This window comes from Neofelis nebulosa, chromosome 8 (genome assembly GCF_028018385.1).
Source record: "Neofelis nebulosa isolate mNeoNeb1 chromosome 8, mNeoNeb1.pri, whole genome shotgun sequence".
Lineage (NCBI taxonomy): Eukaryota > Metazoa > Chordata > Mammalia > Carnivora > Felidae > Neofelis > Neofelis nebulosa.
In genome coordinates, this window is record NC_080789.1 from 30,510,927 (window position 1) to 30,524,550 (window position 13,624).

Sequence of the window (13,624 nt, forward strand, 5' to 3'; positions counted from 1 at the left end):
CTTTATACTTCACATCATTTCTTTGGCTCATGCACTGTATTCTGGAACATGTTTTAATCGTTTCTAGTATCATTCATTTACTCATTCTTTTCTTCTGAATAATTTTTTTCCTGCTTTACGTGTCCTAAGAGAACCACTGATTTTTCAGACTTTTCAGCTCAACCCTCAGTAAGAAAGAACTTTAAAGAGGAGTGCAGAACCTGTTCATTCATGTGAATTTGTAAATACCCAATGGAAACTTTCAAGAAAAAAATGCTTACCTTTATTATACGTATATCCTTTTTATTTTGTTCTGTTTTGTTTTTCAAAATGCTAGTCATGTGCCACTGAATTGATTTTAGACTCCAAACAGATTATAACCCGCAGTCAAAACAGCACTATTTCACTGTTCTTTCTTCAACATTTTTTACCTTAAATTTTGAGTTTTGGGGGGTTCTTCCCCCCTCCATTCTTCTGTAAACGTTTTTGTGCCATAAAGCCTTTTTACCGATTTTAATCTTTCCCTGGAATACTCTTTAATCTTTCCCTGGAATGCTCTTCCTGAAATGCTTTAAAGCGATTATATGGCTAGTTCCTTTTTATCACTTGGCTCCTAGCTCAAATATCATGGACACCTCAGAGGGACCTTCTGTGTTCACACAACCAGTTACTTCCTTTCTTCATTTGATAGCATATCACCGCCCTTTGTTTTCTTTATGGCATTTACCATATCTGAAATTGATTATTTGTTTTATTACGTGAATTCTTTATACACTGTCTGCACCTACCAATCTAAGTATGGGTTTTGTGAGGAGAGGGAGCTTGGGTCTTGTTTACTGCCATGTCCTCAGATCCTAAAATTATGCCTGGCATCTAGAGTAGATGCCCAAATAGTTGGATTGAGTAGCACTTTGCTTACCTTTTCATGTTATGGAAACCAAGTTTTGCTTGTACGCCTGTAAAATTTATACAATAAGTAAGCATGATTTGTGGGTTTTCATGTATATCTTGTCTAACATATGTAATAATTAATAGCATTAACCATTTTTCTCAGTCACTGGTCTACCTGCTTTCCAAATGTTCTCTCATTTAATCCTTAGGACTCTGGGGTAGGTGGTGTTGACAGATTAAGAACTTGCCTTGAGGCTGAGGTTTAATCTTCCTCAGTGTCCTTATGCTTATCTTAGTGCCCTAGATTGCTTCCCTGTCCTGAGGGTGAGAATCTTCATAGGCAGGGAACTTGAAATTGACGTAGTTTGCATTCTTGCCATTATGGAATGCTTTGAGTTCAGTAAGGTACTTAGAGTAAAATTAGCGAGGTATGTAAACATCATAATTAACTTATTGCTTGTCTTTGCCATCAATTCAGAATCTTTTCTTGATAAGCATTTTCTTTCTTTTCATATAGTTTGTGGAGAAGTTTCTGTTGGAGAGGAAGAAGGTGAAGGTGAAACTGGTTGGATTGAAGGAGCTGCAATCCTCTTATCAGTAGTGTGTGTGGTGTTAGTAACAGCTTTCAATGACTGGAGTAAGGAAAAACAGTTTAGAGGTTTGCAGAGTCGAATTGAACAAGAACAGAAGTTCACAGTCATCAGGGGTGGTCAGGTCATTCAGATACCTGTAGCTGACATTACTGTTGGAGATATTGCTCAGGTGAAATACGGTAAGTGAAAAAGAGCAACCCCTTTTAGGTTAGAGGTAAAGTCATTGTAATCTTGTTTACAGTGTGCATTACAGTTGCTCTTTGTTTTAGGTGATCTTCTTCCTGCTGATGGCATACTAATTCAAGGCAATGATCTTAAAATTGATGAAAGTTCATTGACTGGTGAATCTGATCATGTCAAGAAGTCTTTAGATAAGGATCCCTTACTTCTATCAGGTATGAATTGCTTTTGTATCTTTGAACTTTTTCTCTTCCACTGTCAGCAAACAGTTGCCTAAGAGCCTACATGGTGAAGGATTCTGTATTTTATGTTAGCTTCTACCCTTATAATCCTTAGGGAGTTGTTTTGGGTTTTTTTTTCCTCTAAGTTGCCAGAGATATTATCTTATTGCCAGAGATATTAGAGGTCTTTGAATCCAGAGTCATATTTTACAAATGAGGAACATGAAAAAAAAAAAAAAATCAAGAGATTTTGAGAGTCAGTGATGTTAGTGATAAAAGTAAAATATAAGCCTGATGACTTCTGTTGTGTTTTCCTGTATTACATTTATTCTTAAGGCCTGTTGATGTGTAAAATTAAAGAATGATTATTTTTTATTGTTTATTTTTGGTAATGTTTATTTTTGAGAGAGAAAGAGAGAGAGCATGAGCCGGGGAGAAGCAGAGAAAAAAGGAGACACAGAATCTAAACAGGCTCCAGGCTCTGAGGTGTCAGCACAGAGCCTGATGTGGGGCTCAAATTCGTGAACAGTGAGATCAGGACCTGAGCCGAAGTCAGACGCTCAACCGACTGAGCCACCCAGTCACCCAGAATGATTGTATTTTTAAAGCAAATTAATGAACTGTCTATGGTGATCTGTAAAGGATAGGGTTTTGTTTTGTTTTTTAAGGAACCGATAAAATCCTTAAAATTTGTCTAATCCGACTCCCGCATTTAACTGTCAAGGAATAAATCTGAGATAAACTATTTATTGAAGATCACATGGCTAATCAACAGTAGGCCCAGAAGTAGCACCACATGTACTAGGGAGGATTGAATTTGCACACAAGTAGGACATGTTCTGAGAATGAAGAGGATTGGGACAGGTGAGGGCACTATTTGAAATGGGGAGCTGGGTGTCAACTTGGGAGGCTCTTGTAACAGTAACTGTGATAGCCTGACCTGAGGTTAATGAGAAATGAAAGGGAAGGGATGATGGGAAGATTCACAGGCAGCCTTCTAAAATGTCACGTGAGAGGAAGCAAGAGGACCACAGCTTGCCTCCAAAAGTATGCCAGTTCTTTTACGTTGGATTTCCAGGTTTTTACTCTTAATTTTCTAGTATTCTTTATAGAATTTACAAAATTGCCTGTAGGACAGTTGTTTACATGTGTTTATTAGATTGAATTATACCAGAATTTGGAACAAGCAGAAGGTTGCCTATTTGTCTTCTATTATCATTTTCAGATGTTGGTGGAGTGCTAACATTTTATACATTGTAAGGAGATTTCTGCTGATTTAACTGTGTAATAACTTGGCAGCTATAATTTTTCAGTTCTTTGTGAATTTTATATTTTGATTGATTGAACATGGCTTCACTGAAACCAGAGTCACTGTGACAAGAATCAGCTAAGTGAGAGTCACAACTTCCAGGTGTATATTTAAATTTAACTATTACTTTTGAAGATTGGCAAACATGTGCCTAAAAAGCTTATTGCAAAACATCCTACCACTAAAAATCAGAGTAATTACATATGTATGCATTTATAAACACCATTATAAAAGGGTAGCGTTCCCAATTACAACAGACTTAACTTCTTCAGAAATATCTTGGGATTTTGTACGTACACCTTCAAAATCCTGCTCTACCAAGAACATTCTGTTTAGCCTTTTCTTTACATGGGTGTAGTTGTAATTCATTTCAAATAGATGGAAATATTCTTGAATATGTAAGTATGGTGTATTTAAGTATAACATAGACTCATTTTACTTATTCCTTGCTATACCTCTAAGAAACTATAATTATTAACCAAATAAAAATCTGTAGTTTTTCCAAGGAAGGGAAGCAATCAAATCATACCTTAACCACCGTAGACTGTCTGGACCATGATATTTGGCAACCTGAGATGGTATTCTTGCCATTTTGCCATATATACTGCATGGACTTTTATGTACATCCAGCTCACTTACAAAGTGCTTATTAGCTCTTCAGGTTGATGTTCTTTAACTGAACGTTGGTCCTTTTCTATTTTAACAGAGATTGCTAGTAAGCTTTATGTCGACTCAGGTCCCTAACACACCAAGTGTACCACAAAAACTCTGTAAATTTTCCATGGTTAAGAAAAGACTGAAATAACTTTGCAGAGTCCCTTATCGTAATGTGGGTGGGAAAGTTTTTGTGCATTTATTTCCCTATTCCAAAAATGTACTAAAAATCATAAAATGCATTTATTTTTAAATTTATTCTCATGATGCCATCTCTCACTGCTGTTCTTGGCTTTTTAAATTTAGATTTTTAAAGGCAGTTATTCAGTTAGCCATGGGGATATGACCAGAACAAAAACTGTTTACTTTGCCTGAGCACATTAACTGCCATCATCTGATTACCTGTGGTAAGGAGGAACAGAACATAAAAAATTGAAATCTGCCAAAAGCCTAAATTGTCAAAAGAAAGAAATTGTGTTTTACATGTAGAAGTTCCTCATTAAATACTATTTCACTATCTTGAACTTCATTTCTTGTTTCCCTTGCCTTTTCACTGGCAGAGAAGCTAATAATTAGTGAAATACTCAGAATATAGATTTTTTTTAAAAAGCAGGAAAACCAAAGGCCTAAAAAATTCACATAGGAGAAGTTCCCCAGTAATTAATAGACAAATATAAGTTTATAACTTCTGGAATAAGTACCTATGCTTTATGACTTTATTTAACAAATAACCTCAGTGTATTGACTTGGTCTATTAGATGGTTCCATAGGGGCTATGGAACCTGTCCTCCACATGGTTGTAAACTAGGAGATCAAGGAAATATGTGATAACTATAAAGAAGACTGTTGAGAGTTCAGAAAAAAGAGTTGGTTTTGAAAGCTACTTAAAATTCACAAAAATAGTGCAGTAGAGAGATGAGAAGTCTTTTAATTAGTAAGGAAAGATGCAGGGATGTGGATGTACAAGTTGGAGAACAGTACCCTTTGGAGAGGTTTGGAGAATATGCCCTTTGTCTCCAGACAGGACTGGATTGAATCTTTGTCTTGCCACTTAATAGTTGTGTAACTTTGGGAGAATAGGAATAATAATGCCTAACATCTTGCAAGATTGTTGTAAGGGATTGTCAGAATACAGTCAGTGTTCCCATCTTTGTTCCCAGGCTTTCTATAATAGAATTTTATGTTAGAGTAGTGGATGAAAGTTTGAAAGGTTGGTTGGTCTCATGGTGAAGACCTTGGACTTAATCCAGTAGGCAATGCAGAATCAAAGGTTTTTGAGCCATGAGACAATTATGATAACATTCACATTTTAGGAAGATTAAAACTGATTTCAGGATAAACTGGAAAGACAGAGACTAGCTGGGAGGCTGTTGCAGTAATGTAGACTGGCTGGGATGAAAGCTGGCTTTAGGTACAGGTTTGGGGTTGGGTGTGGTAAATGGGACATTTGTTTTTCTCAGAGAAATGTCAGTAATCACTGTAATAATTTTATAATTAAAAATAATGTGCATTCCTTGAACCCCCATGAATTCCAGGCAGTGTGCAAAGCACTTTACATTTATTTGTAGGCTTATTTGACTCTCATTGTTTTTATCAACTGTAGGTACTATTATCCTCATTTTATGGGTGAGGAATTGAGGTATTATAATTTGCCCAATATCACATGACGATAAATGAGTCGTGGAGTGAGCTTTGAATTCATATAACATGGATTACAGAGTTTAAACCTTAAACATAAGAATTTAGGCTTTATTTAATATCTTACTGAATTTATCTTGTTACATACTAGATATTAAAGACAGTATGACTAAAATTTGAAATATGAAAGTGGGAGGAAAAAATCCATAACGAATTTTCTGTCATAGGTACTCATGTAATGGAAGGCTCTGGAAGAATGGTAGTTACTGCTGTAGGTGTTAATTCTCAGACTGGAATTATCTTTACCTTACTTGGAGCTGGAGGTGAAGAGGAAGAGAAGAAAGATGAAAAGAAAAAGGAAAAGAAAAGTAAGATAAGCAATTTTCTTTGAGAATCGGTATTTGGAAATAAGGGAACTGGTTATAAGGACTGGTACAAAAATTTCACTTCTCTTAGGAAGTTCTGATATGAAAAGTTGTACAAAAAGTTAATTACGCACTGTAGTGTTTTCGAGTGGAGTGGAGTCCTCTCCATTTCTCAGTTTTTCTTGTTGACTTTACAGTCGATCAGGGGCCTTTAGTGACTATGTCAGTCCCCTTTACCATAGCCAGACAAATTCACCATCTCCTTGAACACTTTCATTGGCTTTGTTCTGTTTATTCTTTAGTTTTAGCATCTTTCTATTATCTGACCAGCAAAATGAATTAAACTCTAACTTCCTATTTGGTTATATTTTCTGCTAATTCATTGATAGCTTTTGGCCTCAGTGAGCTTTTAATCTATTTCAGGTTTTCTACTCTTCACATTTCCCAGTCCATACTTAAGTAGCTGGGTTTTGGATATAAGGTGAAGACTTTACTTTGACACCTGTTATGTCTATTGGTTACATTTAGTCCAAAGTGTTAGATAGGAAGTTTTTAGAAATTTGATCTTGACCCATTGTACCTGCTTGCTATCCCTACAAGTGATCTATCCTCAGCAAAAATTGATAACCATAGTTTATGCACAAGGATCTCACAAGTAATAACTCCGTCGTATGTAAGGAGACAGCTCAGAATTACTTAGCTGGGGGGCATGTCACTTTTTTGAAAAAGCCCTCCCCAGCCTGCTTCTAAGTATCTGCTGTACTACCGTTTTCTCCCACTCCAGATTGCTCCTCTACAGGTTTTTCTCTTCAGGTTGACAGCAGTTTACTGTGGCTTAACCACTTGGATTTGTTTAATTTTACCTAAGATAGTAAGCCCATATTTCTCTCTTTCACACAAGCGCTTTGAGTTCTTCCAAAATAAAAACCTTGCTAAAACCTTGGCTTGCTGTAACTAAAACCATGTTTTTTATATTTGGATGCTTTGTTCTTTGGGTTTTGTCTTCAGTTTTGAAATTTTTAGTTCAAACAAAAGTGTATCTGAAAAGTGGTGACTGCAAATGAACGTAACAAGACCCTCCTCCTAAGTTCTCCTGTCCCCAGTCCTCATGGCAGCCCTCGCTGTACCTCCCTCGGTTTAAGGTAGAGTGGAAGGCAGCTTAAATGTTGCCATTTACTGAATGCTATGTGCATTATCTCCTTAATACTCCCAGCCATATGACAGAAAGACATTATTCTTATTATTGATGAGTAACCTGAGGCTTAAAGAGTTAAGTACTTACTCCAGGTCAAAGATCTAGTAAGTGGCAGATCAGACCTGCTTATTTGGCTCAAGAGTCTGTGCTCTTAACCATACACTGTGCTGCATCCTAATTTATAGGAGTCTGAGGTCAGTGGACCCTGTTTGAAAAGGAAAGGAAGTTTGTATCATGACTGTTTAATTCACCCCACAGTGTCTTTTCCAATAAACACTATTTTTTCTAAGATCTTTTACCTCTGTTTTTTTGTTAATCCAATCAAAAATATTCCCAGGAATGAACATCTAACTCATTGTGTATCATTTTTTATTCTTTTGTTTTCTTCATTTGTGTTGCTCATTTGTTTTCCTCACAGAACAGGACATTTTTCTATCTGTGGACTTCAGCCCTTCTTCCATTCCCTTGACAGCTTTGGCCGTTACTCAAAAGCGGTTCAGGGTAATCTGTCTGTGTTTCCTTCCTAGTCTGGAATGTAGCCATCTGGTATCTCTCCAGATTCAGAGCTCGTTGAAAGTAGCTAGATATTCTCTTACTGTCTCCTCATCTATCTTGAGCATCTGTTCCTTTCTGTTTGTTCCACGTTTCCCAGTTTCAAGATCACTCTTCTAGATAGAAAAGTTGGAAGAAAAATTAGCCGAATGACTCTGCCTTCTCTTTGCCATTTTCAGTATTCCACTGCCTGCTCCGAACAGTAGACTCATTCCCTTCTTGATGATTCTCTTGCTGCAGACATCATCATCTTTCTGTTCTGTCCAAATTTAAGCTAACTTGGGGAATCCCCGTCACTGGTGGCCTCACTGGCCTATTCTTTACATGCACATTCCAGTCCGGGTTTACTTACTTGCATCTCCTCTGTCTTGTATACCTGGTGTTTGCTGTCCTCTTCCTCACAGCTCTCTCGTGTGCCTGTTGTCTTGATGGCATTGCTCCCTCCCCCTCTACCCCTGCTGTTTTCTACTTTCTGAGAATTATATGTGTGTTTAGTTTGAAACCTCTTGTACTATTTCTGGGTTCATTAGAGCATATAAAAGAGTAAAGTCTTACAGAGAATCCAAACAAGAATAGGTGCCCCAAAATGTATTGGGGTACTTCCGGTTGAGCCTGGGGAGTGATTGACCCAGCAGGTCATTACAGGCCAAATGCTTTCTAATCTGTACCAGCACATACTGTGGTGTAACAGTTCTGTTACACAGATGTTAACTGCCTTCGCATAATTTAGCATGGCTGCCTTTATTTCTTTTGGAAAGCTTTAATTCCCATTTTGTTCCTACAGATAAGAAACAAGATGGAGCTATTGAGAATCGCAACAAAGGTGAGTTCACAAGGATTAAAAGTACAGTTAGCTTGTTTTCATTACATCCAAAAATGTATCTACCGTGGACTGTATTTATCCAAAAGTAGGAGATGGGTAGCAAGGGCAATCAGTTTATGTTAACTTGGGTTATTAACGCCTCTTCCTGCCAGTGCCTTAGTCATGCTGCCTTTACAATGGTAATAAGATTTTAACTGTGATTTGTGGTAGGTAACCTAGAAAAATCCAGATGTGAGGTAACTCTCAGCTTAAGCACATCAAGTATTTTAGCATTGGTTACTATATTATTGCCAGGAAAACTGTAAGAAACAAAGTATACAACTTAAATGGTTTTTTGCATTTATTTAGATTTGTAAACACACGTACATCTCTCTATCTGTGTGGTTATACATAACATTCTCCATTATGGTCACACGTGGGCAGGTTTTATAGTGTTTGGGATAAGTCTTATCAAACACAACACAGGGGAAGAGAAATGATTTGGTGTTTAGTTCTCGGTTTAAGGACTATGTTTCTTCTTATGCCTCATCCCTGTTACCGGCACAACATTCTCAAGTTTGGTATGAAGATTCACAACCTAGTGTCACTATTGTCTTATTTTCTCTGGCGTACATTTGTCTGTATGCCGGAGAAAGTAAGACATGACAACCCTGCATACACAAAGCTGAATGTTTAAATCCTTTCTAGTTCCTATATGAAACTGATTTGTTTCAAAATTGTTTCAAAATATTAATAGCTATGGGTGCCTTTAAAATGTAGTGAGGTTATATTTGCTCTTAAATGTAGCAAAAGCCCAGGATGGTGCAGCCATGGAAATGCAGCCTTTGAAGAGTGAAGAAGGTGGAGATGGTGATGAAAAAGACAAAAAGAAAGCAAATTTGCCAAAAAAGGAAAAATCTGTCTTACAAGGGAAGCTTACAAAGCTGGCTGTTCAGATTGGCAAAGCAGGTATGATAAACAAGAAAATATGGTGTTTTGCTTTTAAAATATACTGGCTTTATGCTTGAAAATCGTCTTTTGACCCACTTAAGGCTACAAATCATTGCTTTTGTGAGTGGAAGGGGAGCTAAAAAGTATTTTCACTTTTATCCGCAATATGCCAGGTCTTTTGAGTTCTTGCAGATCCTCACAATATCATGGCAGCTTGGGGAGCTCTTACCCCATGTCACGTGGAAGGAGGTGTCCTCTGTCAACAGCTAATAAGTGGTCGGGTTAGGATTAGTACCCGAGTCTGCCCAGTTTATTCAGAAGCCCATGCTCTCATCTCTGAATTTCTCAGGATTTCTGGAAGCCAATAGAGAGAGGGCTGTTAAGATACTCAGTACAGGTACCCAGCTACATTTTAATAAAAAGAAATTTCACCACCCATTTTCTCATCTTTTTACTGACTATGAAAAAAAATTAGGTATATATTTTTCTAAAACTTACAGCTTAGTTAAATTGAATGGATTAATTGGAGCACCATCCTGCTGAAGCTGAAATTTACTAAATTACTATCTTCACTAGAAAACACCTGTTACGATTTTATATTTTTAATTTTTTTAATGTTTATTTTTGAGAGAGAGAGAGACAGACAGACAGAGTGTGAGCGGGGGAAGGCACAGAGAGAGAGGGAGACACAGAATCCAAAGCAGGCTCCAGGCTGTGAGGTGTCAGCACAGAGCCCGACGCGGGGCTCGAACCCACAAGCTGTGAGATCATGACCTGAGCTGAAGTTGGATGTGTAACTGACTGAGCCACCCAGGCACCCCTAGAAAACACCTGTTACACTCTTTAGGGGGAGAAAAAGCAGAAGCAGAGCTTTTAGCTAAAAACAGAGCATAGCCTCCAACAGTATCATCGGTGTGAAAGATTACATGTGGATAAATCAACATATATTATTAAAATCACTTAAATTCTATAATTCTGCTTCTTAGGAGTATGTCAGAAAAAGTGAGGTTTTTGCTTCTGTTCTCAATAAGTTTGTTTTCCAATAGCAAATATTTGCTTCCTGTAACATACAGCCATATGGTAATACTGACTCCATGTTGGGGCAAAGGGTGGATTTAAGATGGTGGTGCTACAGGTAGCAGACATTGGGTTGGATTATCAGATGCAGACATGTGGACTTGTCTTATCTCTTAATATTCATTTGTAAAAGGCTAAATAGTCCACAAAATACGGAAATGGTTTGTAAAACATGATTAAGTCTTGGTTTTTTAACTTAAGCACTAAGGATAGATGAAAAAAATAATCCAGAGAATGTATTTTTTTAATAAAAAATAGGGTTGAATATTTAATTCCAAGTCTCCCCATTGATCAGACTTTTACCAGCTTCTCTTTCAGCATTAAACAGTTGGCAACATGTAAACTGCCCACTTATTCTGAGCTTTTGGTGTTTCCTTGTCATTGCCTGTTATTTTGTCTTAGCTTTAGTAGAAGGCCGAAGATACAATTAAGTCTAGGAAAGAATCATAAATGCTTTTCTACCAGTTCTCCCCGGGACAGGGCTAGACTTGGAAGCAAAAATTAAATCTGACAATGCTGAATGATGAGTTAGGTATAAAAAAAAACCAAACCAAAACAAAAAGGTAACAGTTTATCAAAGAACTTAAAGTAAGTATTATCTAACCCATGGTAATTCTTCCAGTGGCTAATATGTAATTGGCAATGGGTAGTGTCTGGACTACTGAAATAATCACAACTTTTCTTTTCTTTTCTTTTTTTTCTTTCTTTCTTTTTTTTATATACTGAAAGGTTTGTTGATGTCTGCCATCACAGTTATCATTCTAGTGTTATATTTTGTAATTGATACGTTCTGGGTTCAGAAGAGACCATGGCTTGCCGAGTGCACACCGATTTATATACAATATTTTGTGAAGTTCTTCATTATTGGAGTTACGGTTTTAGTGGTCGCCGTGCCGGAAGGCCTTCCACTTGCAGTCACCATCTCCCTGGCTTATTCTGTCAAGGTAAGCAGAAAAGAGCTAAGTACACTTACTAAGTTTAAAGCCTTAGTTGGTCGAGAAAATTCACATCTGGTTAGTCTTTTTCCTGGTTCTGAAAGTAGGAGCTTTCCATAAATTTAGTTTCCTTTAGAAATGTCACAGGTTTCCTCCTCCCCTCGCGCCCCTCCCCCACCCCTCTCTCCCTTCCCCACCCCCCACTCCCCAAGGTGAAGGTCTCTGTTCATCAAGACTTCTGTATTTCCTCCCAGGGCAGCCTGGACGCGACACCCAGCACAACCCTGCTAGGCAAAGTTCTAGTTTAATTTTGACTGTATGGTAGTTATGTTGCAAGTCACATTGCCTCCTTTTTCCTGTCTGTAAAATTCAGGTGTTTGTCATTCACCTGTGGGACAAGAGCCAAGAGGCTTCTCTCCCAAGTCCAAGCTTCTAAGGCCTCCTTGTTTCCACTCTTCTGCCCTCATCACAATACAGCCAAGCTTCCACACAGTAGGCAGACTCCTTTTAAAATATAATCCACCCGTGTTATTTCCTTGCGTAAAACTCCAGTGGCTTCTCGTCACACTTAGAAAAATCCAAGCTCACTGTGGCCTGCAGGGCCCAGGCAGTGTGGCCCTGCTGACCCCTCGGTGCTCATCTTGTACCTCTGTCCCTCTGGTCCAGCGTCACCAGCCCCCCTGTAGTTTGTCACATACTTCAGGGCCCAGTCGTTCTTCCCGTGGATCATCTGCTCTTCCTTTATTCAGGTGTCTCCCGGTGTCACCTCTGGAAGCTCGATTCTTGTTTTCCACGTAGAATTCTAAACCTGAGCTTTTACACCTTTGCCAACTACTGTTTACTAAAGTCATCATCTGGTTGACGATTATTAATTTATTTTTATTAGTTTTATATCTGAAATGGAAATGGTGGATTGGATTTTTAGAAAGGTTTAGTTTGGATAATTTTGATCTTTCAAAATGGCTTTGCAGGTAAAATTATACTGAATGGAAGAATGCTTCTGTTGTCAATTTTCTGATGTTAATTAGCTCTTCTCCTTAAGCAGTAGTGCTGATGGTGATGAGCAACAGAAGAAACAGTTTCAGCTTTAGCGCTCTGATCTTCAGTATTCCAGCATGCTTTGCAATAAGCCTATTAGGATAAGAATATTTTGCTTACTGTTTGGGTTTATTTTCTTTTCAGCCATTTAACATCTTCCGTTTCAAAAATAAAGTAGTAAACGTTTTCAGGGTGATGAAGTGTAATCATCTATTTGTCCTGTTTTTTGATATTTTGAAATAATTGGGGTAAATAAGTTTTAGATGATCATTTTATCAGTACTGTCAGTTCATTTTGATAGTCACCAATAACATTAATTTTTCAGTTGATCAAAAGATGTAGGCAGAATTTACATTTCTTTAATAGAAAATGAGTAAGAGCATTGTAACTACTGTTCTTTAGGCTTTAATTAACGGTTTAGCCCAAATGTTACCAATTACTGCTCTTTTTCACGGAAATGTGTCGTATTTATGGATGCTTTGTTAGTACTTTGCAAAGTGAAACAACTTTTTTTTACTGTAGAACTTAGTTTTTTTAGTATTAATATTTGCATCAATATTAATGCAAATCATAAGTAATTTCAGAGGGTACACCTTTTTCTTCCCCATTTTTATTTCTTCCAGGAACCAGTTCTTGCAGTATCTAGCATGTTAGCAGTCACAGAACATACTTGGTAAAACAGCCCTGTGTGGTTTTTAACCCATTCTTCATTTTTGAGAATGAAATATCAAGCATTTTAATTCGAATGCCTTTTGGGGCTACTGTGAAAACTCTTGGTTGTTTAGAAACTGTGTGTTTTTGTTCGTGTAAATTAGAGGAGGAGATTATCCTAAGGATGAGAATACCAGGTGTCTAGTATATGGAAAGGATAAAAAAGACCCACTCTGGTTTTGATCTGTTATGTCAATCTATCAGAGTCAAAAGAAGGGAAAAAAAAAATCAGACAACTGCGTGCCCGCAGGCTCTGTATTTTAAATGATAAAGCTGCTTTTTCCTTGGTGATTTGTTTTCCACTTTGTAAGGAGACTTAATCCTTAAATGTAATATATTTTTACAAGGTTGTAAGTACCTTTGTACTTGGGAATACAAATTGTCAATGCTCTTATAATGTGAAGACACTTACAGAGGCTGTTGGGGGCATATAGTCAACATGATTTGCATATGAGTACAGGTATCTGTATTCATTTACCAGATTATGTTATATAGTGGTAAAAAAAAGATTGAAACCACAGAAAACTGTTATG

At 37.4% G+C, this 13,624-nt stretch overlaps 1 protein-coding gene across 4 annotated transcripts in view; it reads left to right on the forward strand.

Moving 5' to 3' along the window:
- Positions 1–13,624, forward strand: part of ATP2B1 (ATPase plasma membrane Ca2+ transporting 1) — a 129,547-nt gene that overhangs the window by 80,806 nt on the left and 35,117 nt on the right. For all 4 annotated transcript variants that reach the window (XM_058741826.1, XM_058741825.1, XM_058741823.1 and 1 more), the window contains exons 4-9: positions 1,388–1,642; positions 1,733–1,858; positions 5,693–5,833; positions 8,362–8,400; positions 9,187–9,348; positions 11,137–11,351. In XM_058741826.1, coding sequence (XP_058597809.1) covers positions 1,388–1,642; positions 1,733–1,858; positions 5,693–5,833; positions 8,362–8,400; positions 9,187–9,348; positions 11,137–11,351 — 938 coding nt within the window. The remainder of the gene's footprint in view (positions 1–1,387; positions 1,643–1,732; positions 1,859–5,692; positions 5,834–8,361; positions 8,401–9,186; positions 9,349–11,136; positions 11,352–13,624) is intronic.